At 38.4% G+C, this 25,917-nt stretch overlaps 1 protein-coding gene and 1 long non-coding RNA gene across 2 annotated transcripts; one reads left to right on the top strand and one right to left on the bottom strand.

The window, feature by feature from the left end:
* Nucleotides 1–482: 482 nt before the first annotated feature.
* Nucleotides 483–2,411, bottom strand: LOC104592224 (uncharacterized). Its single transcript, XR_734393.2, has 4 exons — nucleotides 2,247–2,411; nucleotides 1,920–2,122; nucleotides 1,752–1,806; nucleotides 483–867 (listed from the first exon to the last, which is right to left on the bottom strand). It is a non-coding gene; the product is annotated as an uncharacterized LOC104592224 (long non-coding RNA).
* Nucleotides 2,412–6,649: 4,238 nt separating this feature from the next.
* On the top strand, nucleotides 6,650–25,499 carry LOC104592220 (uncharacterized). Its single transcript, XM_019196915.2, is given in 16 exon segments — nucleotides 6,650–8,003; nucleotides 8,304–8,411; nucleotides 8,499–8,623; nucleotides 8,625–8,705; nucleotides 8,990–9,200; nucleotides 9,303–9,540; nucleotides 9,674–9,824; nucleotides 9,930–10,235; nucleotides 10,355–10,421; nucleotides 21,787–23,106; nucleotides 23,425–23,535; nucleotides 23,628–23,842; nucleotides 23,953–24,163; nucleotides 24,278–24,515; nucleotides 24,606–24,756; nucleotides 24,874–25,499. Coding segments are annotated over 16 exon segments (5,100 nt in total). The 5' UTR covers nucleotides 6,650–6,748; the 3' UTR covers nucleotides 25,186–25,499.
* Nucleotides 25,500–25,917: the final 418 nt, after the last annotated feature.

Below are 25,917 nucleotides of genomic sequence, written 5' to 3'. Positions count from 1 at the left end.
AATATAAACACATTTTTACATGCATACATACATATATACATATATACATATATATATATATATATATATGTATGCATATATTTTGTTGATAAATCATAATTGTTATGTATATATATATACACATTTATATCAAATTTTAGTATGAATTGATTGACCTACCTGAACCTGACCCAAGGGCAAGTCCAACTAAAACAATCAAATTTCACTGTAGGATGGACCTGGATTGAATAGATTGAACTTGATATCGGGCTCGGTCCAGATTCAGACGTTAATCCCAATTCTTAGAATTGGACCTAGCTTGTTGCACCATTCCCTTGCAACCCTCCAATGAAACACGGATATGTCAATAATGAAAATAAAATCCAAAAGAGCACATGAACTGTTTTTATCATTTTCAATTTAAAAAAAAAATTAATTAATGGCCCCGTAATTAATACGGGGTCATTCTTAGTAAACAAAACAACTCAACCATGAACCATCTATTAGTTTGAAGGCTCCATTCAATTATTAAAATACATACAGCAATAGCCCATCAAAGAGAACGATACACTTACAAGCTCATTCTTTTAAACCCATGGGCCTATTAAAGGCCTAACTCTTTATTAGTATACACTCTAGCTGCATTACAGCCCAACATTGGCCATTTGCCTCAACTCAACAGATTGGAATTTGGAACCACTCCCAAATGGTTTGCTCTAACCAAAAAATCTATTTGACTCTTATAACAGTACACTGAATCAGTTCCCTTCTATTTAAAAAAAAAAAAAAAATCAGTTCCCTTTTGAGAAGTTCATGGTAATTGATAGTCCAACAATACTAGTCGTCCAGTTGCACTGGAGACCACTGTTTGGCTGCACCATCCACTGCCTGCCACGTACACAAACTGCCATTAAATACAGATTTTGTGCTTTCTATGTAATACACAAAAAAAAGTGTTTTGTGGTAAAGCTGCAATTAATTGAGGTTAAGTCGGGTTTGGGTTGAGATGGACCCGTATCAAAACAATTCATTGACGTTGTGGCATTGAAGCAATTGCATAAATAGCCTTGATTGATCATATAAGGCTGTATTTGGTATTCCTTATTTGAAGGATTTATTTTTATTTTTAGTTATAATGCCTTTATCAACAATGAGTTTTTAACAGCAAAAAAGAAGATAAATCTTTAAAATAAGAAATGTCAAATGCAGTCTAAATTGGTTCAGATTTTGGCAAAGTTGCTTTCTGGTTAATTATTATTGAATAAACCCAAAACAAACCCGACCTGTTGACATTCCTATAGATCTAGCTACTCTGACCCGCACCAAACCATGCCCATTGCCAGGGTGAGAAAAAAAAAAAAAAAACAAGTATGATAAGAATTTAGCCAGAGCCCAGAGGTAGATCAATCCTGGGTGGTTAGGCTTATTCGGCTCGAACCCCATGGGTTGAAGTTTTTAAGGGCTCTATTGGAATGGCATTGTCGATGTAACCAAACAGTCCTTCCAAGAAGAAAAACGGGTTCAATTTGGACCACAAAGAGAAAGAGAGACTGATTCATCATCCAACCAGGCTGATTTTGATCCATTGGATCAGCTCCTTGTATGGAGAAGACCTTAAGAAACAAAGAATGGTAGGTAGCTCAGTAGAGCAATAAGCACAGATCTTGAGATAATCTGCTCGGAATTAATTATTCCTCCATTGAAATTTGCAATTGCATGTAATCCCACAAACATTGGTTAAAAGATATTCAGATCAAAGATGGAGCACTCACCAAAAAATCAACCGCTACGTTTGCATGAAAAAGAGCCGGGCCCACCCCACTCACTCTGTTAACGAAAAACAAAACCAGCCATCTCAAAATTACAAGGAAACAAAGTTGCTGTAGAGAAGAAAGAGCCTAATTAGTGAGGGGAGGTTGGAAACGTGGGTGGGTGTCTACCAGAAACATCTCAAGAGGTTGATGAGGAAATGAAGGAGATAGTTCTCTCGATCAAGCATATCTGGTCGGACCAATCGCTCCAGGTTGGTGTTGCGGGGGAGGAGGTCGCTGTAGTACAGTATGGTGGTGACGGACGTCGCTGGCCGACCCACCAGCGATGAAACCAGCCTCACCAGTGACCGAAACAACAAGGGCATTAGAGACTGCAACAAAGAATAGAGCAATCAAAACTCGCAAATAAACCCATTAACACACTCACATTAGTTGGCACTAAATAGCAAGAATTACCCACAAAATTGAGCAGAGAGATAGAGAAATGAAACGTACCATGACTTTGTTGTGAGAGTAGGAGAGAGTTAGTATAAGGAAGAAATCATGTTGAAGTTGGAGATGGAGTGAGTCTTGGCATCATTCATGGTGTCTGAGAGAGAGAGAGAGAGAGAGAGAGAGAGAGAGAGAGAGAGAGAGAGAGAGAGGGTTGTTATGTTATTGGCCTTATGGGTTTCAAATTCCAATAGGTTTTCTCTAACTGTCAAAACACACCTGATGTTCAGACCTACCCGTCTTATCTGTGTACGTGAGTTTACAAATCCATCTACCACGAGAGAGGTCATAAAAGAGAAAGTGCCAATTTAAGAGTAGGGAAGTAATAAAAAAAGGGAATTGAACCTTCAAATAAGTGAACAAGGCATTGTTGGGTTCAAAATTAGGCGGTTGGGTTGGAGTGTTGGACCCATCACAATGTAAAGGGCTACACCGCTACAACCTACCGGCAGCTGAAGGTCAATACCCACTGTTTGTCATGACTCATTTCCAGCTTTTATGAATGAGATAGGGGCACACCCTTTTCCTGCTACAAATACAATATTAAATAACAGGAATACCCCTAACTACCAGTCACAGCCTCACAGAACTGCAGATACCACTTGATTATCTCTATACGTCGTGCCCCAATTCATCCTAGGTGATACTGCCTCTATACATGTGGTAGGATTCGATGAAGATTAATGAGCCATGGATGCTTTATGGCCCATAAGATGGTTAGTTGGTTAACTTATTAGACCAGATTTTCTATGTGTTTTTTTTTTCCTTTATTTTTAGACTATTAGGCCTAATTCAATACAGTCGCCTGCAATTTTGATCTGACGCTGATCAGGAATAATGAATGGCTGTGGTGGGAATTCTGCAATCCAAATCCCTAAGGCTATGTTTGGTTGTACCTTGATACTTGTGGGAGAGATTGGGATTACAGTTTGCTGCATGTGCACATTGTTTTGGGAATATGAGTGTGGGGGATGATTTGCTGTTGGGTGTGGTTTCACGTACTTAGCCCTTGGCACCTTCCTGAGCCTTGATCGAGCCAGTGGTTTTGGTTTTGGTGGCTTGCCACTGATTTCACCTTAAATCTGCTCACGGACTGAGTTCTGAGAGTCCGGTATTTACTAGCTTATTAACAGAAAAATGTCCGGCCCAACTAGATTATCGGGCCTATTCTTGAGCCTGAACCTGATCCTAATATAAAGTCTGAAGACCATACATCATGCAATATGGTTCTATCTTCTAAAAGAAATCACACAACTTCTAAAAGACAAAATATTCATACAAGTCATTACCTAATATTTATTAATATTGTATATTTTTTTATTATTTATAAAAAAAGTCCAAGCCTGGCTAAAAATATAATCGGGCCTACTACTTACAATTTGAACCTCAACCCACGAGCCTCAAAATAGGTCTGTCCAGGCAAGCCTGTTGGACTACCTGGCCCCTGTCTAATTTCACTTAATTTATTAGTACAAGTTCTACCCTACCCCATAGTTGCCCACCCCTATCCACACCAAGGAAGGGGGGTTTTTGCTTGAACAACAGGTTTTGGGGCAGGGACAGGTTTTGGGATTCTATAACTTTTACATGTACCGGTAGGGTATTAGGTTAAATTTGACCCTTTTCATCCAGCATATTGTTGGAAAGCATATAACCTTTATGTATACATAGGTGTTGAATTTAATAATATTTTGAATTTTATGTGAAGGACAATAGATAGTTTTTTTTGTGTCATTTTACATATTTTAATCAAATAATTGGAAATTTTGTTATTTGTTTTTGTTATTTCACTTATTTATTGCTTATATATAACAAGGAATAATAAGAAATTAGATGTAGGTTATACACCCAACCAGCCCTATCCTTGAACGCGGGGAGGGTAGGGTTAGGGAGGGTTTTGCATCTTTACGTGCAGGGAGGTTTTGGATTCTCAAAATCCAACCCATTATGGGTTTTGAGATGGATATGGGTTGAGAGGTTTAGGGAAGCGGGTAGGGTTTAGAATGTACAAAACCCTCCCCAAACCCGCTCCATTTCCATCCCAACTCACTAGGGTAAGGTGTTGAGCTATTGTAGCTCTCTTAATGTAGATTCTCCAAGAGATTTATTGAAGCCCAATAACCTAGGGGTGAGCTTTATAAAACCTAACCTAATTTTGGCATTTTGGTTATCGGTTTCAGTTTTTAGACTTGAAAATTCAATTAATTGAAAAAATGGATTAATTGAATATATCAATATATAATATTTATATAAGCACTAAACTTGTTCAAATAGAAAAATGCAAAACATGTTTGATTTTGTATTTATAAATGCATAATTAGGGTTATTAAGGCTCCGTTTGAATGAGTACAAATACAAACATGTATAGTACAAATATATACAAAATAATACAAATTAGAAGGAGTTGCACTCTATATATTTGTATTTGTACTCCTTCCAAACTGAGTCTAATGGACTTAAAAAGTTTGATACCTAATTTGTCTCCAAATTTAATTATCCTGAATTTAGATGTTAGAACTTGCATTTGATTAATTCAAATCAAATGCGAATTTAATTCCACTCAATCCAATTAAAATCCAAGTTTGATAAAAAAAGTATTATATATATGTACTATAATTATTAATATGTAGATTTTTATGAAATCATATTATGCATGTATAAGTTTATATCTGATAAGTTTAATATATTTATATGCATTTATTATGCATGTATAAGTTAAAAGTAATTAGTTTTTATTTTTTATTTTTTATTTTTTTATCATTTTAAACACAATAAGATGGATGGAGATTTAGGGATTAGATCCAAATATGATCTAATCTGAAACCCTATATGTTTGATTCAAATCAAATTTGGGACCCAAACATTTGATAATTGGATTGGATGTGGATGTAGATGGATCCAATCCAATTAGGGGTGTCAATGGACCAGTTCTGGATTGGAGCCCGTGCAAACCAAAATCAATTTGGACAGATTGGATGGACCAACAAAACATATTGAATTGGTCTAGTTCAGACTTAATGGTCCAAGTATTTATTGGATTGGATTTACCTGGTCCATCCATAATGAATTTATATTGGATTGGGATAGATTGAACCAATATTTGGTCGATTGATAGAAAATAAGAATATTGGGTTAGAATTAATCTAAATTCAAACAAATTTAAACAGATTGGATGGTCTAAACGTTGAATTAGACCGGTCCAAAATGATCCAAAATATTCATTAGATTGGATTGGACCTGGTTCATTTGTAATGGACTCACATTGGACCGGATTGGATTGGACCAAATCCAGTCCAATTGACACCCTTAAATCCAATTATAGCCTTATTTACAATTTCTTGTTAGATTGTGATGGGTGCAAACATGAATATCAAAGCCGGAAACAACCTATTTTACATTGACCAACTTTTTAAATGTACAGTTTGATTTAAACTAGTAAACATGTAGGCACATTTGCATATGATAGTATCTCTAAGACAAAACTATTTACAATTCATACAGTTTTTGAACATTTATAAGTGGGCATTTTCTTAACTGTTATAAGTGGACAGTTTTTGAATAATTATAAGTGGGCAGTTTTTGGAGTGAGAGTAAAGGACACATATGCCCTTTTTTATGCCCATTGTATGTTGCTTAGATAAAGAATAAAAATGTCTAATGAAAAGTAAATGGGGCTATTTGCTCTTTTATTAATGGTATAGATTTTTGGAAGAAAACTTCCCTCTCATTTTTAGTGCAAAAACAATTAAAATATCAAATTTACTTTCACTTTTAATACAAAATGTGTTTTTTCCAAATGCCTGAAAATTAAATTGAAGTGCAAATTTGTTTTAATTTGCATGCCCTCTTATCAAGGCTAGCAACTAGTGAGGAGAAAAGTAGAAAAGTTGAAGACTTTGCATTCAAGTGAAGCTCCTATTTTTCCTACTTGTCAAAAGAATGTGAAATAAATGGATATTTATTTAGGGGTAAATTACAGACTACCCCCCTATACTTTGGGGGTAGTAACACTTATGCCCCCTGAACTTAACGGTTAAAGTAAAATTACTAAAATTCCATTTTAAAAGTTGATGGGCTGAATCTGAGTGAAGAAAATAACTATGACCATAGCAGTTTTTTGTCTTCTTTATTATTGCGTTGTTTTTTTTTTTTCAATTTACCTCTTTTTCCTTTTTTTCCTGAATTTTTTGTATTTTTGTTGCATTTTCTCAATTTCCTTTGTACTTTTCTCTATTTTGCAACTTTCAGTGTACTTTTCTATACATTTTTAAGATTTCATTTATTTTCTATTTTCTTGTAGTAAGAAAAGCTAGGGGGGCTAAGTGCCACTGTTCCTGAAGTAAAGTGGCAATTCGTAATTTACATTTTATTTTGTGATTAATAGCAAAATAATGGTCCAAAATGAACAGCAGAACGAACGAGAAATGGAGAAAAACTGTCAGAACAAGTTTTTGCCAGCTCCCTACCACCAGGTATCGGCGGAAGAGTGAAGACTCGGTGGTACAATGGCCATTATCATCAATGGAAGAAGGAGAAGCAGCAGCACTGGCATCGCCAAAGCACTCCTCGTCTTCCTCGCTTTCGCTTCTTTGTATGCAGCAGCAACAGCAGCATCAGACACCCTGAGACAAGGCCAAGTCCTCAGGGACGACCTGGTTTCTCGCAGTGGGATGTTCAAATTAGGGACCTTCAACCCCGGTGCTTCCAAGAATCGTTACTTGGGGATTTGGATGGAGGATGCAGAAGATAGAAAAGTCGTGTGGGTTGCCAATCGTGATAAACCCATCGTTGATTCCTCCGGTTCTCTTATGCTCGACGACCGTGGCAATCTCAACCTTACAATCGGCGGAGGGCGGTTTATTGTTTTAAATTCCAACCAAACAACGACGGCTGCGAATACTAGTAATTTGACTGCTACGCTTCTCGATTCCGGGAATTTTGTTTTGACAGGGGATGTGAGCTTCAATGCCAATGGGAGTGCTGGTGTGAAACGGGTGGTCTTGTGGCAGAGCTTCGATTATCCAACCGACACACTTCTGGCCGGGATGAAGCTAGGCTTCAACTTTAAGACAGGACGTAACTGGTCTCTGACTTCTTGGATAAACGACCAAATCCCTGCTCCTGGAGCCTTCACTCTGGGATTGAACCCCAGCGCTACAACCCAATTGTTAATATGGCGTCGAGGGGAAGTTTATTGGAACAGTGGGGACTGGAATTTCAGTGGGAGAAGGTTTGACATCGTGCTTTGGTTTACAACCGCGGTGTCCAATTTAAGGTACGTTTCGAATGAGGATGAGAAGTACTTCATTTTCTCTCCCTATCAGGAGAAGGAGAGTGATTCTCGTCATGTCGTTAATGGTTGGGTCATGGATTCAGGGGGGTTGATCTCGAATTATGGGTTGGCGAAACACCTAAATTCCATGGAGTTGGCAAGAACCTCTTTAGTGCTTGAATGTTTAAATCCTTCAAACGAGCCCTATTGGAGTCCAGGGTGCGTGGAACAGAAGAAGCTGCCTGAGTGCAGGAGAGGGGACGAGGAATTCCTAGACAGAAGGGGCCAAATTGTTGGCCAGCCATTGCAGATCGACTCCGACCCAAGTCTGGGCATCACGGATTGTGATGCTAAGTGTTGGAGCATTTGTGACTGTGTAGCTTATGCCACGGCCAACGACAATGAGACTGGATGCCAGCTTTGGAACCAAGACTTTGAATTTTTCAGTGATGATTATGGGAAAGAGTATGTGATCCTTTCACGCAGTGGTTAGTCTGTCTGTCTGTCCAAAACCCTTAATTCTACAATCTAGTACTCATCTGAAGTCCAATTTAATCAGTCATTATTTGTCAATTAGGTTGAATTTGCCAATTAGAGCTCAAGGCTGAAACTCTGGTCACAGACACAGAGTTCCTGGCGAGCAAATGGCAAACACTATCTCAGTTCAAATTTCAAACCCGATTACTGTTTAGGCTGGGTAGCAAGCAGCTTGGTTGAGGTCCTTTCGAACATATCCTACCTTAAGAAAAACTAATGATTTGTTATTTCATCATCATTCCTGGATGCAGGAAAGAAGTGGTGGAGATGGCTCATCATCTCAACAGTATCTGCTATAATAGTGTTGCTTCTCTTGATCTGCTTATGCCACTTAGTGAGGAAAAATAGAAGAGGAAAAGGTTAGTTGATAGGAAATGCTAAATGGGGATAGTTTCTTATGAACTGGGCGACTGAAAAGTCTCATTTGTCTATGCTTATGGCAACAGGGGAAATGGAAATAGGTGAGGAGAAGTCATTGCTTGAGTTGGGAAGAAAAGCTTTGGATGAATTTATGGGCACTCATGAGTATGAAAATGATGGAAACAAGGATCATGAATTGAAATTATACAGTTTTTTCCAGCATCATGGAAGCGACAAATAACTTTTCACCAGCAAACAAACTTGGGGAGGGTGGGCTTGGACCTGTCTACAAGGTGAGATTCAAAACTTGTGAGAAAACAAAAATGGTTTAGGATAGGCTTAAAAATTAAAATCATCATAGTTTCTTTTCAAGACAGTGCTAAACGTGGCTATTGGGGATGGCCATGTGATGTAGATGTCATCTTCACTCTAAAACTCAAGACCTACCTGAACAATCTTATATGGCAGCCCTATTCAGTGGAAACTTAATAGTAGTTATTCTCTTCTTTTTTTTTTTGATGGATAGATAGTAATTATGCTTTAAGCATGAGAAGTTACTGGAGGAAAATTGTTTCAGGGTCAGCTAATGGGAGGACAAGAAATAGCAGTGAAAAGGCTTTCAAGAAGTTCTGGACAAGGACTAATAGAGTTCAAGAATGAGATCATACTCATTGCTAAGCTACAACATGTCAATCTTGTTAGGCTTTTAGGTTGCTGCCTACAAGGGGAGGAGAAGATATTAATATACGAGTACCTGCCCAATAAAAGCTTGGATTCTTTCCTCTTTGGTTTGTGATCTTTTTTTTTTCCAACTCATTCAACCTCTTTTATTTGCTTACTCTATTAAATTAACTGGAATATCTACATGTCTGAATTTCTCCTTGAAACAGATTCTACGAAAAGGGAACAATTAGATTGGAAAAGGCGTATCAACATCATTAAGGGGATTGTTCAAGGACTTGTTTATCTCCGTGAATATTCAAGATTGAGAATAATACATAGAGACTTAAAAGCCAGTAACATTTTACTAGATGATGAAATGAATCCCAAGATATCAGATTTTGGCATGGCCAGAATTTTTGGGCGGAATGAATCTGAAGCTAATACAAATAGGGTTGTCGGGACATAGTAAGTAGACATTCTACAATCAAGTGCATGCAGAGGAGAAACATTTTCCACCTCCTGAACAAGCATATTTGCATGTGTAAGGACGCAAGTGATTCACTTTTAAAAACTAAAATTTGATTAATGTTGGATGCAGTGGTTATATGGCTCCTGAGTATGCCATGGAGGGTGTTTTCTCAGTGAGATCTGATGTCTACAGTTTTGGAGTCTTGTTACTAGAGATCATTAGTGGGAGGAAGAATACCAGCTTTTATCACTTTGACCGCCATATCAACCTTGTTGGATATGTAAATAGATTTCAAATCTTCAATACTTGGAATTGAGAAAAATTTCTCTGTAACTTGGAAAAACTTATTAAAGTTGGCTTATAAATTAAATTGCATTGGTTTCAGGCATGGGACTTGTGGAAACAGGGTGCTAGTTTGGAGCTAATGGACTCGATATTGGGTGGTTCATGTTCTAAACAAGAGTTCTTGAGATGCATTCATGTGGGTCTCCTCTGCGTACAGGAAAATGCAATAGAAAGGCCCACCATATCAGATGTTGCTCTTATGTTAGCTCATGAAACTATGCCTCTGCCTGCTCCAAAACAACCTGCGTTTTCTTTTGGAAGAGGTGTGACTGAGTTAGACTTACCCAATGCCAAGCCCAAAAACTGTTCCTTAAATGGTCTCTCGGTTTCTATTATGGATGCACGATAGAGGTGTCCACCAATCTCTCTCTCTCTCTCCTCTCTCTCTTCTTTATCAATTTAGTTCTTCTGTTCTTGAGATATGCTTATAACAATGTTCTGTAAAAGTCGATGTACTAACATCAGGGATTTGGAATTGCTCTTTTTATACTTGCAATTTTCAGGTCCTTCTTAAGAGTTGAAATCCCTCTGAGTTTGTCGTATTTGAAGAGTCGAAATCCCATCCAGTCTTAAATCGGAGAGAAATTCGTCTATTCCAACTGTTGGAGGGAAATTGGTTTCGGTAGATACAAGTGGTCATCTGCCAAACAAAAACTTAGCAGTCCACGTACCCTTTGATTGACAGATTTCTCTCCAGTCCAAGTGGATCGAGAGGATTAATTCAACTCTTCATGTTTCTTTTGCTATTGTAAATTTGTAAGACGCGAGACGACACTTGAAATACAACTTTTCATTCTTTCTTTTTTTCTTCACTGATTTGTTTGTTAGCTATACTCCATAATGGATTCAGAAAAGACTACCTACGACTCAAGTTACAAATGTTTGAACAAAAAATAATTAAGGGTAAATTACAGACATCCATCATGTAATTAGGTGGCAATTTTGCAAGAATGACCACCTTAGGGATGGCAATTTTCCTCGTCAAACCAGGGTCCACCCCGCATGGGATGGGTTTTCCCTGATCTTAAACGGGATGGGTGGGGATGAAAAAAATATTTTTGCCCTGAACTGGGGATGGGATTTGCATATAATTTTCTGAACCCAATGGTAAATTAATAAAACATACCATGATTCAATATTGATTTTTAGAATATCTTTAAGGGACTGTTTTTTTTTTGTTATTAGTTTCAAAAATAAATCAAAACTATTTCGTTTGAAAATAGATTGTTTTTTAAAATGAAAACATAAAAAAAACATGTTCTTGGTTGAGTGTGTGTTTTGTTTTTAAAATTGAAACCAAAAGCATGCTTTTATTTGATTATTTAACATCATGTTCCACAAATCATATAATTTTTATATTGGAAAATTTGTTTTTGTTTTAAAAACCAATATTTTGTTGGTTTCAAAAAAAAATTATTGTTTTTTAAAACAAAACCAGCTTGATTTTTCCTTTGAAAACAAAAACATAATTCAAAATGTTTTTTTGATGATGTGGTAATTTCAAAAACAAATGAAAAAAAACCCTCTATTGTAGAACATTTCCCCTAAGTTTTTCTCAAATTCTTAAAAATCCTAGGATCCCATAATTTCATTTCTAAATTACTCTCAAATTGTCATAATTCAATTCCTAAAATGCCCCTAAATTTGCATAATCCTATTTATAAAATATTCACAAATTGGATTATTTTTGGGTGGTTGCTTTGAGACAAGGAAAATTCAGGGATTCCTCGTCATCTCCGACAAGGAGCGGGTGCCCCGCATCAAACCCGTTGTGTTGCCTTTCCTACCCAAACTTTCTGATTGCCTCCTTTGAGGGTGTTTGGTTCCGTTTACGTTTATTCAGTAAACGTTTTATACTTGTGTGACTACAAAACCGAGAAACACATTTAATGAGGGCATTTAAGACACATAGGCACAATTAGGCACCACATCAACAAAATGCCAATAAACGCCTACCCGTTTTGGGAAGGTCCAAAATGAAGCTTATTGAAACAGGAGAGGCACATAGAAATCGAAGTTTGCTTTTGCAAACTTTGATACACACTAATGCAATTAATGAGGCATGATGGAGGGTGATTTGACCTGACCTCATCATAAGGGGACACGTGGACATGACTCAGCATGAGCGACAACTCCGCATGGCCAGTCCGCCAAGATCCAACGTGGCAACTCGCTACGAGATGACACTCTGATTACCCCGAGCTAAGGTTCTTCCAAGTCGGGAATATCCCGAGCTAAAGGCACTTTGGGTTGAGCTCGAGAGCCTCCTAAGTTAGAATATATTTACTCCTGCCCAAACTTAAGTAGGTCACCTCGGGTAGAAGCACCTCGATACGGCACTTGCAGCTCGCGGAAGAGCAGCTCGGCGTATCACAGGAAGATCTCCTGTCTGACAACCGTACCTGCCAAACCCGGAGACCTGCACCCACGTCTTTCGTCAGGCGGTGTCATGCCTACCAGCCCTAAGAGGTGTCCCTTGTCTGGTAGGGTCGTACTCTGCAACAGTTACCTACGCCCACCAGCTCACCCCTGGCAAGTAACGACTGCGGTAGAGAATCAGAGGCGGTTATGGCAGATTTGTCAGGACACCGCTATATAAGAGCTCTACCCCCCAAAGAGCAAAGGGATTGCAACTTGCGTGATCTGCACTCTAGCCCTTTTATTTTTCTCTACAACTCTCTCTTTCAGCTCTCAGCTTTCTCTCCAGTTACTAACTTAAGCATTGGAGTGTTTCCGCCGGGTGAGCTCCCCGGGATCCCTTCATCTTCTTCTTCACAGGAGTGATCAGGTCGTGCATCATCAAGGCATTTGCTAGCAGGGCGCCTATGTGGTACCGTCAATAAGCGTTTACTCAATAAACGTAAACAAAACCAAACATACACTTTGTTAGCATTCCATCTATTAACCTAATAGAACATTATTTTTAAAAGTCGAAACTATCCTTACAATTTTACTCTTTTAACTTAGGCGTTGTTTGGCAATACTTCGTGCTCTTGCCAAACAAGTCCTTAATTATTTTTTAAAATCAAGAGACAAAGTGTTGGAATCTAGAACTTCAGGGAGGAATTTGTCTAAAAACAAAGTTTGGGGGCAGAATTTTTCAATTTATTTAGTACATGATGGCTATCTCTAATATATTCAAAATTGAACGATCACAAAGGCTATATTTGGTTTAAAGAAAAAGGTAGGGAAAGGAAAGGAAAGAAAGGGAAACATATACAAACTTTGTAGAGATTTCCCTACCTTTTCTTACCTTTTCCTTCAAACCAAACACAACCTCTAATTGTGATTGCATGCATGGTTAAGAAAGATCACGCCACCCATGCATGCTTGAAAGAAATATTGACCATCAATGGCGGGACGAATGAATTTTCAGAGGATAGAGAGGAAGAAAAGAACATAAACGACAAAGGAGTGGAGTTAACAACCAAAAGTGCAGGTCGGTCACCTCTATTGACATGTAGATATATATCAAGCCATCTAGTGATTATTACCAGCTGGCTCGACCTCCACAGTGCACCATCTCTAATCTTAATGGATGTCATCAAAGGTGGCCGAAGTTCTAGCAGCATTGGCTCGCCCCTCCTCTTTGTAAGAGTAATTTTCTTGTGCTTGTGTGTCTTGGGACCTTGTTGTTTCTATTCTCATGCAGCAGCAGACACCCTTACACAGGGCGAGCAGCTCAGGGGCAACCTGGTTTCTCCTAACGGTGCATTCAAATTAGGGTTCTTCAACCCTGAAGTCTCGAAGAATCGCTACTTGGGAATTTGGATGGAGAACGGAAAAAGCAGAAAAGTGGTGTGGGTTGCCAATTGAGATCAACCCATCGTTGATTCCTCCAGTACTCTTGTTCTCGATGGTCGTGGCAATCTTAATCTTACAATCGGCGGAGGTGTTAGATAGTGTATGCCCTTAGCTCCAATCAGAATGATATACATTATGACATTTAATGTAAATGAATAATGTACATATTTGATTCATGTTATTATGGTGTGTTTCTGTGTAATACCTTTAAACTGGACACTTATGAGACTCGTGTTAGTTTAGAATCTTCACAGCCGTTGGATAGATCTGGGAAGATTTATCCTGCCAAGGCTAACACTGATGTGCCGCCAAGTTGGTTGGGGTGGCTTGTCTCAGCTGCCAGGGTGAGACCTGTGGTACATGCAGTGTGAGTTTTCTTGAAACCCTGAACCGAACCAGAATTCCAGTATTGCCCTGGACGTTGGAGATAGATGGGCAAAACTAGAATGTTACACTTGACCCCTAGACTCGATTATGATACTGCACTAGGTGTCAGATTGGGTTGTCTTTGATATGCCAATCAGTAAAATCCTTAGAGGGGGTCAAAACCTGGGTATGTTGGGACAGTCCGAGAATTCATCTGAGTGGGTGATCATAGTGACATGATCAACCCCTTTGTTGGACAAAGTGAATGATCAAGGATGCACTCTCTCTGAAGGAAACCAAAGTTGCCGGCAGCCGATTTCAACCGTTGAAATTTGTTTTGCAAAATATATTTATATAGAGACAAACTTATATATATATATATATATATATTATGGTTTCAAAATATTTGCAAAAGGTTTTAATTCCCGGGATCCATGTGAGTAGAGAGTGCAACACTGTTTCTTGTAGCTGAGAGAGAAGTCATCTCTTGTCAGGCAGTGTTTGATCATTATGGGCTGAGAGGTTAAGTGTAAGACCATTGAGGGTAATACCTGATGGGCTAATCTTGGACCTACCCACAGTCCTTGGGTTTTTATAAGGTGGCTTGACCCAATGACCATTTAGTGTAAATGTTAGGCTCATTAAGAGCCTATGGTGATGGACTCAGGGGTTCACTGTCACCTACAGTGAATTCGGCTAGGCCTTGTAACAGAGGCTGGGCTAAACCCATGTGGCTGAAGTGTAGATCAATGTTTGAGTCCCACGCCATATAAGGACATCCAACTGGGCAGCAGTTTGTAGGATAAATGAGCACACTGACTTAATGGGCCTAAAGCCCAATTCGAACTGGCTTAATTAGATGAATTAAAGAGGGGCGGTTCTGGGATTTAGATCAATAGATAGGATAAGGGATTGTCCCTATCCACTCAAAGATTCCAGATCCAAATAAAGATTTGGATCAGGAAACTCCTAATAAGATTAGGAGGGCTGATCTTTATCTACAGATAAGATATGGGATTGTCCTTATCTCTTAAAGAGAGTCCAGATTTAAATACAATATTTGGATTAGGAAACTCCTAGGAGAACCTCTCTTTAAGTCTATAAATAGAGGAGGAGGGTGAACCCCAATTGATCAATCAAATTACTGATACAAGAGAGAAGACAACATACAGTTAGACTGACGCCATTTTCTGTTCTTGCCTTTTCCTGCTATTGCCGCCATTACCAATTCGATCTCCACCTGTAGGAGCGATCAAGAAAGGTTCTTGATATCACCTTTTGGCAGAAAATGTGATTTGAAGTCGTGCTCACTCGCCTTCCATCAGATTCTTGGTGAAGAATTATGTTCTTGTTGAAGATCCATCCTATTGATTCTGCTCCACCCTACGCTGTGTCATCTTCAGTGGGAGAAGTCTTTGGTAATCTCCTTGGGCGTGAATACCTTCGTTGAGAGTTACTGTTACTCCATATCAGGTATATCCCTCTCTTACCTTTTGGTTTCAGTTCTGGTTCGGTTTAGGTTCAAGATTGATCCTTGAAAATACAGTTTTCTAAAATAGTGAATGTGATTCCCACATGGGAGAGAGATAAATTTTTTAAATTTCGCCCAACCTACCTACAGGGTTCGACCATCCATATGATGGATCTCTCATCCCTTTAAATTACAACCAAACAACAACGACTGCCAATACTACCAACTTGATTGCTACGCTTCTTGATTCCGGGAATTTTGTTTTGACAGGGATGCGAGCTTCAATTCCAATGGGAGTGTTGGTGTGAAGCGGGTGGTCTTGTGGCAGAGCTTCAATTATCCAACCGACACACTTCTGGCCGGGATGAAACTAGGCTCAACTTTAAGATAGGACGTAACTGGTCTTTGACTTCTTGGATAAACGACCAAATCCCTGCTCCTAGAGCCCTCACATTAGATTTTTGTAGGAGTCACAGCTTCAATCTTTTAGTTATTGAACCTGTGGAAGGAGGACCCAATCTTTTGGTTTACAATTTGATTTAGTAGAAATAAAGAAAATATTAAACATGACTGAAATTTTTAAGTTAAAAATGAACTTGTTCCAGGCATGGAACCTGTGGAAGGAGGACAATGGTTTGGAGCTAATGGACTCAATGTAGGGTGATTCCTGTCCTAAACAAGAAATATCCAGATGCATTCAAGTTCAAGAAAGCCCAATAGTCAATAGATAGACCCACCATGTTAGATGTTACTTCCATGTTAACAAGTGAAAATACACCATTGCTTCCTCCAAAACAACCAGCATTTTCTTTTGGTAGAAATGCAGTAGAAGCACAGTTACCTGAAAATTATTCCCAAAATGGTTTGTCAGCTTCTTTAATTGAAGCCCGATAAAGGTATTATTTTCTTGATAATGTTGTTATAAAGATAAGTAATTTCTATGTTTGAAAATTTCCCTTCCCTTCTGAAATGTTATAATTATTCAATTGTTTAAATCATGGTTTTCGAACCATTATTGATAGATCATTCAGACCAAGAACCATCTAGGCAATTGGTTATGTTTTACCCCAAACATGGTCTTTGGTAAAAAACAGTTGAACCGGTTAACAATCCGTTGATCCGACCGGTCGAATTGTCAACCCATCCAATAGTTTTGGTCACTTTTTATTTTAATTATTTTTTTTGTCCGAACAGGTTGTTCGTTCGAACCAGACAGTCGAACCATCAACCCGAAAACCAGTGGCCAGAACGGTTCCGATTCTAGGTCATTTTTTCAATAAAAAATATTTATTTATATTAAAAACCTTCAAAACTCAAAAATAATAAACATCTCACTATTATTTAGAAAAAAAAGAGAAGAAGAACAAAGAAAAAGTATTGTATATATATATATTAAATAAAATATATTTTTATTATTTAATATATAGTATCAAATCAGGCTTGGGCTCGGGTTGGGCTTTTTTAAGAGAGTCCGAGCCTGACCCAAATAAAGTCGGGCCTGATGCTTTAGGCCCGAGCCCAAGCCTGCGGGCCTAAAATTATAACTTAGCCCGACTTAATAATAGGCCAGGCCAGGCCAGGCCAGCCCATTGGGCTACCCGGCCCATGAACAGGTCTAATGAGAACTAAGATGTCAAGGGCCAACCTCCCTAAAGTTGAACAATCAAAGGCTTTGCCTCTCTGTCTCAATGGTAAGTATAGTTTTCAAGGCACCGAGGGCGCGCTAGGCAAGGGGGAATCTTGTTATTTGCTATTTAGTCCAGCACAAACTCTTGAAATGAATATTTTAGTTAATTAATAATATTTATTTATAAATTATTATAATATAAAAAAAATGAGGAGTATAGAAGTTTTTCTATTATGGCATGTACAAAATAAGTAGGCAATTAAATGAGACAACCATTCATGAGCACCTTGTGGCCTAGGTGTCAACGTATATGAATTGCACATACGTGATGACTTTTAAGGCCTGTGTTATGAAAACTATGGCAGTGCAAATGGTTTGATTGTAAACACCGACCTATTTTTGTTTCAAATGTTAGCTTATTTTGTTTGATTGCATTAAAAATAAAGTAAATTAATATATGAAGTAGAATAAAGTAAAATCCAAAACAAAATTAAATGGGAATTTTTGGACAGTCAAATCGGAAAAATCGAAAATTAGTCAGGTGATCGATTCCGTTTTCCCCCAAAATTGTTGATTTTGGTCAACGAACCATTGAACCGGACAGTTAAACCGTTCGAACTGTTTTAACCATTTTTTATTTTTATTTTTTTTTTGAATTTTTATTTTTTTTATTTTCTTGTTAGAACATGCCAAGCATTCGGTTCGAACGATTGGACCATTTGATCCAATAACCGAATCACTGGGTCAGTTTTAAAAACCATGTTGACAGATATAACTTGAAACAGCCAAACCACATTATCACATTTGCTTAAGGTGAGTGGAGTACTGTTGGGGCAAATATGAAAAAGATACATTTCTTGTATATGAGGAGCACACAAATAAAGATATTCTCGATGTACGACAGGATGTATGTGACCAGCACTGTATCATGGTCAGCGTGAGTACCAATTCTGTGAGGAGAAAATCTGAATTCAGAAAAGATTGATCTTGAAAAAAAAAGATAGAACACAACTAATTGTCTCTTGGATGTATATTGCACCAAAAACAAACAAATAATTTGTTATTTAGCCTTACCGGCCGGCAATATATAATTGGCCATTTGTAGTGGTGGCGGATTTTTTTTAATGGCTATTAGGACGATCTCTCTGTTAATTTGAATACTCTTTTTATTTGGGTAGGCCAACTGCCACTTTATTTGAATACTCTAATTGCTAAATACCTGTAGCATTGTAAAAAATGTTTATGTCGTACCCACAAATAAGGAAACTTTTTTTTTTAGAAAATATATAAAATTTGATTCTCTCTCTCTCTCTCAATGCTGTCAAGGAGAAGTATCATCAGGAGATGTTTTCAATATACGGTGGGGATATGCCGTAGGACGTTGTGGGGAGCTGATTCAGTCTCTCCCATGAATGAAAGAATATATTTTTTTATTGCTTTTATAAAAAAATAAATGAAAAAGAATAATTTATTATTTGGAGCACGATTTTTGCGCTCTCTCTCTCTCTCTCCATTAGGTCAACAAGAAGGAGAATATGAAAAAAGGAAAGCACCAAGGCACCTTCTCTCTTTCCCTTTTTTAATCTCTCTCCTCTGTAATGAAAAGTTGGTCATTTTTCATTTTATTAAGGATATTATAAAAAAGTGTAAGCACTATTACAACCACAAATTTATTTTGGTCGAAAACCACAAACTCAAAACTAGTAAAAACTGTAACTGTACAACACCCACAAAAAGGAGTTTTGATATATTTATTTTCGGTAGGTAGTAATTTTGATATGCTGCGGGCAAGGTTCAAAATATTGATACATATCAGCTTGTATCATCCAATACATATTGTATTGGCAAGTGGTTCAGGGGGTAAATCGATCTTAAATCAATCCTTTTGAACCAGATTCAAAAAAATTAAAAACAAAAAAAGAGTACCGATACAGGGTGATATGCCATCGATACTTTGAACCTTAACCATAGGGTTACAAACAGATAAAATCAGTTTGATATAGGTAGATCTAAATTTGATTCATTTATATTTGAATTTGAATTGGATCTTATTGATTGGATTCAATTAAAATTTAGATTAAGAGTCCAATTAGGGTGCATTTCAAAAATTTGATGCACATTAAACTAAAAATTCAATTAATCACATTAAAAATGACTTGCATATGGTCTATTTGTGTTTCATAATATGTACCTACCATTAACGATTCAACTGTGATGTATTATTTTATCGCTGTTCTAGTTTTTGGCTTCATAGTGCGGTTCACGCATCATAAATTTTGCCAAAATGGTCAAAATCTTATATAATTTTAATAAAATGACTTTAGTCTTATATTCTATGAACAAAAGAAAAAATTTTATATATGACTCCTACACCTACATACAAAAATTTAGTAAAAACATAACATTCAATTCGGCTTTATTAATAAATACAATATAAATTTTAACTATATATTTAAATTGAGTTGAATCGAATCAAAGAGGGATGAATCCATATTCAATTCAATTATAAACGGATCAGATGCAAATTCAAATTCAGGTAATTGGATACTGTTTGCAACCCTATTTAAATACATGCATGAAAGTCTCAAATTCGAATAAATTCATATACCTATAATTTTTGTTTAGGGAAATTTATGATTTATTCACCATTTCACTTTTCTGAATGCATTGTCCCAAACCCCACTTATGCTACAATACCCCTTAATTATTTTCATGACTGATGCCAACTCTAAAAACCAAATGTTTTCACTTTCGGCATGACATGAGTGAGAGTAGGAATGGCAATGGGGCGGGTTTGAGGTAAGGATTACATTCTCCATCACTGATCGAGGAAATGAATTCTCTTCCATCCCCAACCCTAACCCCGACAAGGATTCATCCCCACCAGAGACCCGAATCCCCGATTACACAAAGAGTTTAGGAAGTAGAGAGAGAGAGAATTGTTGCGAGTTGCGATCGGCGACGATAGACGTCCGACGTCCGATGGGCAGCTACGGTGACAATAGATGAAAGAAGAACTAGGGTTTTAGTTTCAATTGCCACCTCTGTTCAATAGACTATAGTCTATTCAGTTCTTTCTTCTTTGAGTCTTTCTCTGTCCTCTATCAAGTGGTAGTCAAGAGACTAGTCTTGAGAGTTTTTGTCTTTTAATCTTTAATCTTTTTTGAGTTTTTATAATTTGTATAGTGTTTAATTAATTATTAATTGAAATTACTATAATGTTATTTATTAATCAAATAAATGAATAATATAAATATTATATAATATTATACATATATATGTATATATATATTAATCGGGGACGAACAAGGTGGGGATTGCATTCCCCATCCCCATCCCCGAATCCGGTCGGGGACTCAGTGATAGCCCCATCCCCAACCCCAACCCTGCCAAAGTACTTCCCATACCCAACCCTGTCGGGTTAGGGAGCCCAGGTATCCATCCGGGACAAGGAAAATTGTCACATCTATGGCTATGTTTGGTTTGAAGGAAAAAGTAGAGAAATGAAGAAAAACCTTTAGAAAACTTGTATAGATTTTCCTATCTTTTTCTTCCTTTCCTTACCTTTTCCTTCAAACCAAACATAACCTTCAGAGAAAGGGTGTATGTGACTGGCAATGAATGATTTTTTCTTCAATTTCCCCACTAACTATAAATTAAGTTTGTTGGCTTTACACTTATAGATGGCATGAGAACTTTTCTAATATGACCCAGTTCTAGTGTGAAAGGTTTACCAAAACAAAACAGTTATAGTGTGAAAGAAAATTGGATAGTCGCTAATCACGAGTACAGATTCAGTACTCACATAACCGTCCTTATACCCTGCTCACAAATTTTTGAAGTCGTTCCTCGGAAACATCTCTGTATTTATATGTTATTTGTTGTTGGAGAGATATTCCCAATACACAGCCGCAAGTGGCTGTGAGTGTGGTGTGAAGACGATTCTGTGAGTACTAAATCCGAATTTGCTAGTCACTATCAAAGTCAGAGATATATAGTTCTTGGTTCCTAGCTCCTACGCATTAGTATTTAACTATTTGAGTTAAAAACTGTCAGACGGTGTCAGTTTGGAGTTTGCTACGTGTACCTAATCATATTCTGCCACGTAATTAGAACTTTTAACATTTGCAACGTGGCAGAATATGGCTTCAATTACCGAGAAGATGCACCGAGTCTAGATAGCTACACATTACCTACGTAGTACGTGTATCTGCAAAAATTTTTAGGTCCTGAGTCTAAGGAGTGGGAGCCACACTTAACTAGAAGGGGAAACTAAAACTGATCACAGTCTTCCGCGTGGTCTTTAGCAGTTTTAGCCCCATCGAAACTAGACGCGTCTGAAACGAAGAGAGACACTCCGATCATCAATCGTAAAAAAGTCAATAATCAACCCAACTCATTCACGTTCAGATGATGATCCAACAGTAATTCTTACTTCCTACAAACAACTCGTATCGTAGCTACCCTGCCTAGCCTACCCAATTTACATTCTCCCTTGGAAGAGACTAAATCTGGAATTTGGGTTGATCGATCGCTCTTCAGTCAAGGTTGACGGGGAAATTCGACAGTCTGGCTGGCATCACATCTCATCAGTCGGCTAATTGCCCACTAACACACGCCATTTATGAGAAAATCGTTCTCCGCTTCGTCACTTTCCCCGTTGTTGTTCTTGGTTAATGGCCGTTCTCAGGAAAACCACCACCAGCAGCCGCACCGCCACCACCACCGACGTCGCCAATGTACCACTTTTCCTTGTCATTTTCTCCTGCTTCTGTGCTGCCGCTGCTCTAGCGTCAGATACCCTCATACAGAACCAGCTGCTCAGGGACTGGGAGCAATTGGTGTCCGCAAATGGAGTTTTCAGGTTGGGCTTCTTCACCCCGGGCAATTCCAAGAATCGTTACTTCGGTATTTCCTACGCCAAAGCAACTAATCTCACCGTCGTCTGGGTTGCTAACCGAGACACTCCCATCACCGATTCCTCCGGAGCTCTTACCATTGACAACAATGGCACCTTGAAAATCTTGTACAGTGGAGTGAGTCCCATCGTGTTAAGTTCCAACCAATCGACGACCAGGGGTAGTAATCTCACAGCTATGTTACTGGACTCCGGCAACCTTGTGCTCAGAGAAGTTGATTCTGATGGAACTGCGGAGCGTGTTTTGTGGCAGAGTTTTGATTACCCAACAGACACGCTCTTGCCCGGGATGAAGCTGGGTTTCAACTCCAAGACCGGCCATAACTGGTCTCTTACTTCTTGGTTGAGCACAGGCGACCCGTCTGGAGGGGCTTACTCTCTGGGCGGGGACCCCACCCGTACGACCCAGTTGATGGGCTGGCGTCGAGGGGATATTTACTGGAAAACTGGGATCTGGAGTAACCAAAGTTTCGAGAGCGTCCCTGAGTTGACATCAGACAATGTCAGATACAATTTCAGCTACATTTCGAATGAGAACGAGACATACTTCACGTATTCTCTTGTGAACAGCTATTCTCCTCCTTCATTGTGGGTTCTGAATTGGCTGGGAGGTTTCAATCAATTTAAGTTTTATGAATTAGAAGACAAGTATCTCAGTTTAAGCATTCAGTGTCCACCCCATTTCTCCTCCGCCTCCCCTGCGTCCTCCTCCGATGAGGATAGACTGATGGGGTGTGTGAACCAGACGGTGGTGGAGTGCAGGAGCGGCGACCAGTTCGACCGGAGGAGGGGGTTTGTGAGTGGTTCTCCCTACAGGGCCGTGGAAAATACGAGTCTGGGACTCGTTGACTGCGATCAAATGTGCTGGAGCAATTGTTCCTGTATAGCCTATAACACATTGTATGACAACGCGACGGGATGCCGGTTTTGGAACAGAGACTCCGGTTTCCGGGAAGATAACAATTACCCCGGCGATGTCTACATCCTTCGTTCCTTCTTCAATCAAATTACGGCAACAACCAATGGAAATGGTGAGTACCTTTTTTTTTTATGATTTGTTTATCTGTTTATGCTTTATCATTTTCTGTATTTGATTGATAGTTGGTGCTATAAGTTCGGTACAGTCTGTCCAATCACAGAGAGCATCATCTATGTTTGACTTGAATATTCAAACCAAACACTAGACTTGATCATTTGCTCATAGAATAAAGTTTCTAAAGCACATGCCCAATAAAATAAAAAATAAAAGGTCGAACATGGATCATTGATAGGGACCAATTGGTTCTTGGTAATGTGTTGCGTAGGGATAACAAATGAGATAAATAAATGATTCAAGATTTCTGTTGCAGGGAAGAAGAAATGGTGGATATGGATCACCATTGGAGTAGTAGCCGGCTCTGTAATTCCTTTCTTAGTCTTCTTGTGGTGTTGTTTTAGGAGGAGAATTTTCAAGTCAGACGGTAATCTCTCATAGTTAATATAAAACACTGAAAGCAATTTTCTCTCATAAGATTTCATCATTTGAATGAATGAAATTTCTCTGTCTGTCCAGCAGAAGAAAAAGAAAAAAGCCAAGAGATGTTACTACTTGAGTTAGGAACTAATTTATCACCTTCCCAAAAATTGCGAAACTCAAGTTATCTGGAAAATGATGGGACAAAGGATCATGAGTTGAACCTCTTCAGTCTGGCTAGTATTAGAGTTGCCACGGATTATTTCTCTTTAGAAAACAAGCTTGGGCAGGGTGGATTTGGACCTGTTTACAAGGTAAACATACAATTGGGTATTTAGGTTTTCTTTTTCTTCATATTTACTACATGAAACTTCTTTCTTTATGTGCTTTAGACATGACAATTAAGGACTCTTAACTGCTTCAGGGCAAATTACCAGAGGGAGAAGAGATTGCAGTGAAGAGGCTTTCAAGAAAGTCAGGACAAGGAGCAGAGGAATTCAAAAATGAGCTCTTACTTATTGCCAAACTCCAGCATATGAACCTTGTTAGGCTTCTGGGTTGCTGCATTGAAGGGGAAGAAAAGATGTTAATCTATGAGTACATGCCCAACAAAAGCTTGGACTCCTTTGTCTTTGGTACTTTCTGCTTCATCTGTTTTTACTTGGTATCCAATGCTTCTGGGTTTTATTTATTCATTCATCAGTCTTTTCTTTGATTGTTTATATATCCAAATTTTCACTTTGAGACAGATCCTACTAAAAGGCAACTCTTAGATTGGAAGAAACGTTTCAACATCATTGAAGGGATTGCTCAGGGGCTCCTTTACCTTCACAAATATTCTAGACTCAGAGTAATACACAGAGATCTAAAAGCAAGTAACATTTTATTGGATGATGAGTTGAACCCTAAAATATCAGATTTTGGAATGGCTAGAATCTTTGGGCAAAATGAATCTGAAGCAAACACCAACAGAGTTGTTGGGACATAGTAAGTGAAGAACCCTGCAACTTAATTTGCATCTAAGCCATTCCTCTTCCCTCTGAATATTATAAACTTAACTCTAACGTTTGGTTGCAGTGGATACATGTCACCAGAGTACGCCATGGAGGGAATTTTCTCAGTTAAATCTGATGTCTATAGCTTTGGGGTCTTACTATTGGAGATTGTGAGTGGTAGGAAGAACAGTGTTTGCTATGAGTTCGACCCCCCACTCACTCTTCTTGGATATGTAAGTTTTCAAGATAAAACTGATGAACTTTTAATTGTAAACCAAATCGAAGCTTTTAAAACTTTCACCCAGATTAAGCTGATGAGTCTGTCTAATGAAATTTTGGAATTGTTTCAGGCCTGGCAGCTGTGGAAAGAAGGTGAGGGCCAAAAGATAATAGATCCAGTGTTGGGTTGCTCATATCCCAAAGATGAAGCACTCAGATGCATTCATGTGGGTCTGTTGTGTGTACAAGAAATTGCAATTGATAGACCCACAATGGCAGATGTTGTTAGCATGCTTAGCAATGAAATCATACAGCCACCTGATCCTAAGCAACCCGCACGTTTAAGTGGTAGATCAAGTATAATAGATAGAGATTCAGAAAGAGGCAGATCGGATTGTTGTTCTGCTAATGAACTTTCTATTTCTGTGATGGAAGGCCGATAGAGATATTTGCTCATTGAAGAAGCTTGACACCATGATCTCATTTTTTATGACTAGAATGTATTTTTACAGTAATACATATACAGAGCATGTATATTTGTACAGAAGCGAATTGATGACTCTAGCCTGTGCTTATTTTGGTATATATAGGTTCTGTTTGGTATCATTCCTGCAATGTTTTGAGTTGAAACAGCGTTAATACTTGATCCTATTTGGTGAGAAACTTCCGTTTTTCATCCATATGAGCACCACATTGATCAGGGTGTTGGTAGCAAAAGTAAATAAATAAAAATTCTTGTTTTGAAATCCCACTCTCAGATTTCCATATCCCCTGTTTCGTAGCAAAAGCAAAAGTAAACAGCTGTTCTCCTCTCGAGCTCCTCTCTCTCTCTCTCTCTCTCTCTCTCTCCTCAACAACCACCCCTGTCTCAATTACGAGAGTGCCGCTGCAACTATGAATTGTCGCCGGTTTTGCTACTTGCCAAGTTGTTCTTCCTCCACGTTGACCATGCGAGATTTCTCTTTGAGACTACAACTGCTGTGGAGACGTTTTTCCCATTCCTGGACGTGTCCTCTCCCAACAAGAGCTAGAAAACCTTTCCTTCATCATTTCGACTTCTAGAAGCAGAATCCCACCAGTTAAAAGACCATGTTCAGAATTCATGAGGAAGAATTTTACCACAAAATGCATAAGTTAGTATACAGAATTACAAATGAATCACCACTCAAAGTAGA

This window comes from Nelumbo nucifera, chromosome 8 (assembly GCF_055504915.1).
Source record: "Nelumbo nucifera cultivar China Antique chromosome 8, China Antique-T2T, whole genome shotgun sequence".
Lineage (NCBI taxonomy): Eukaryota > Viridiplantae > Streptophyta > Magnoliopsida > Proteales > Nelumbonaceae > Nelumbo > Nelumbo nucifera.
The sequence above is the reverse complement of the archived record's forward strand: the minus strand, read 5'-3'. Positions and strand labels throughout refer to the sequence as shown.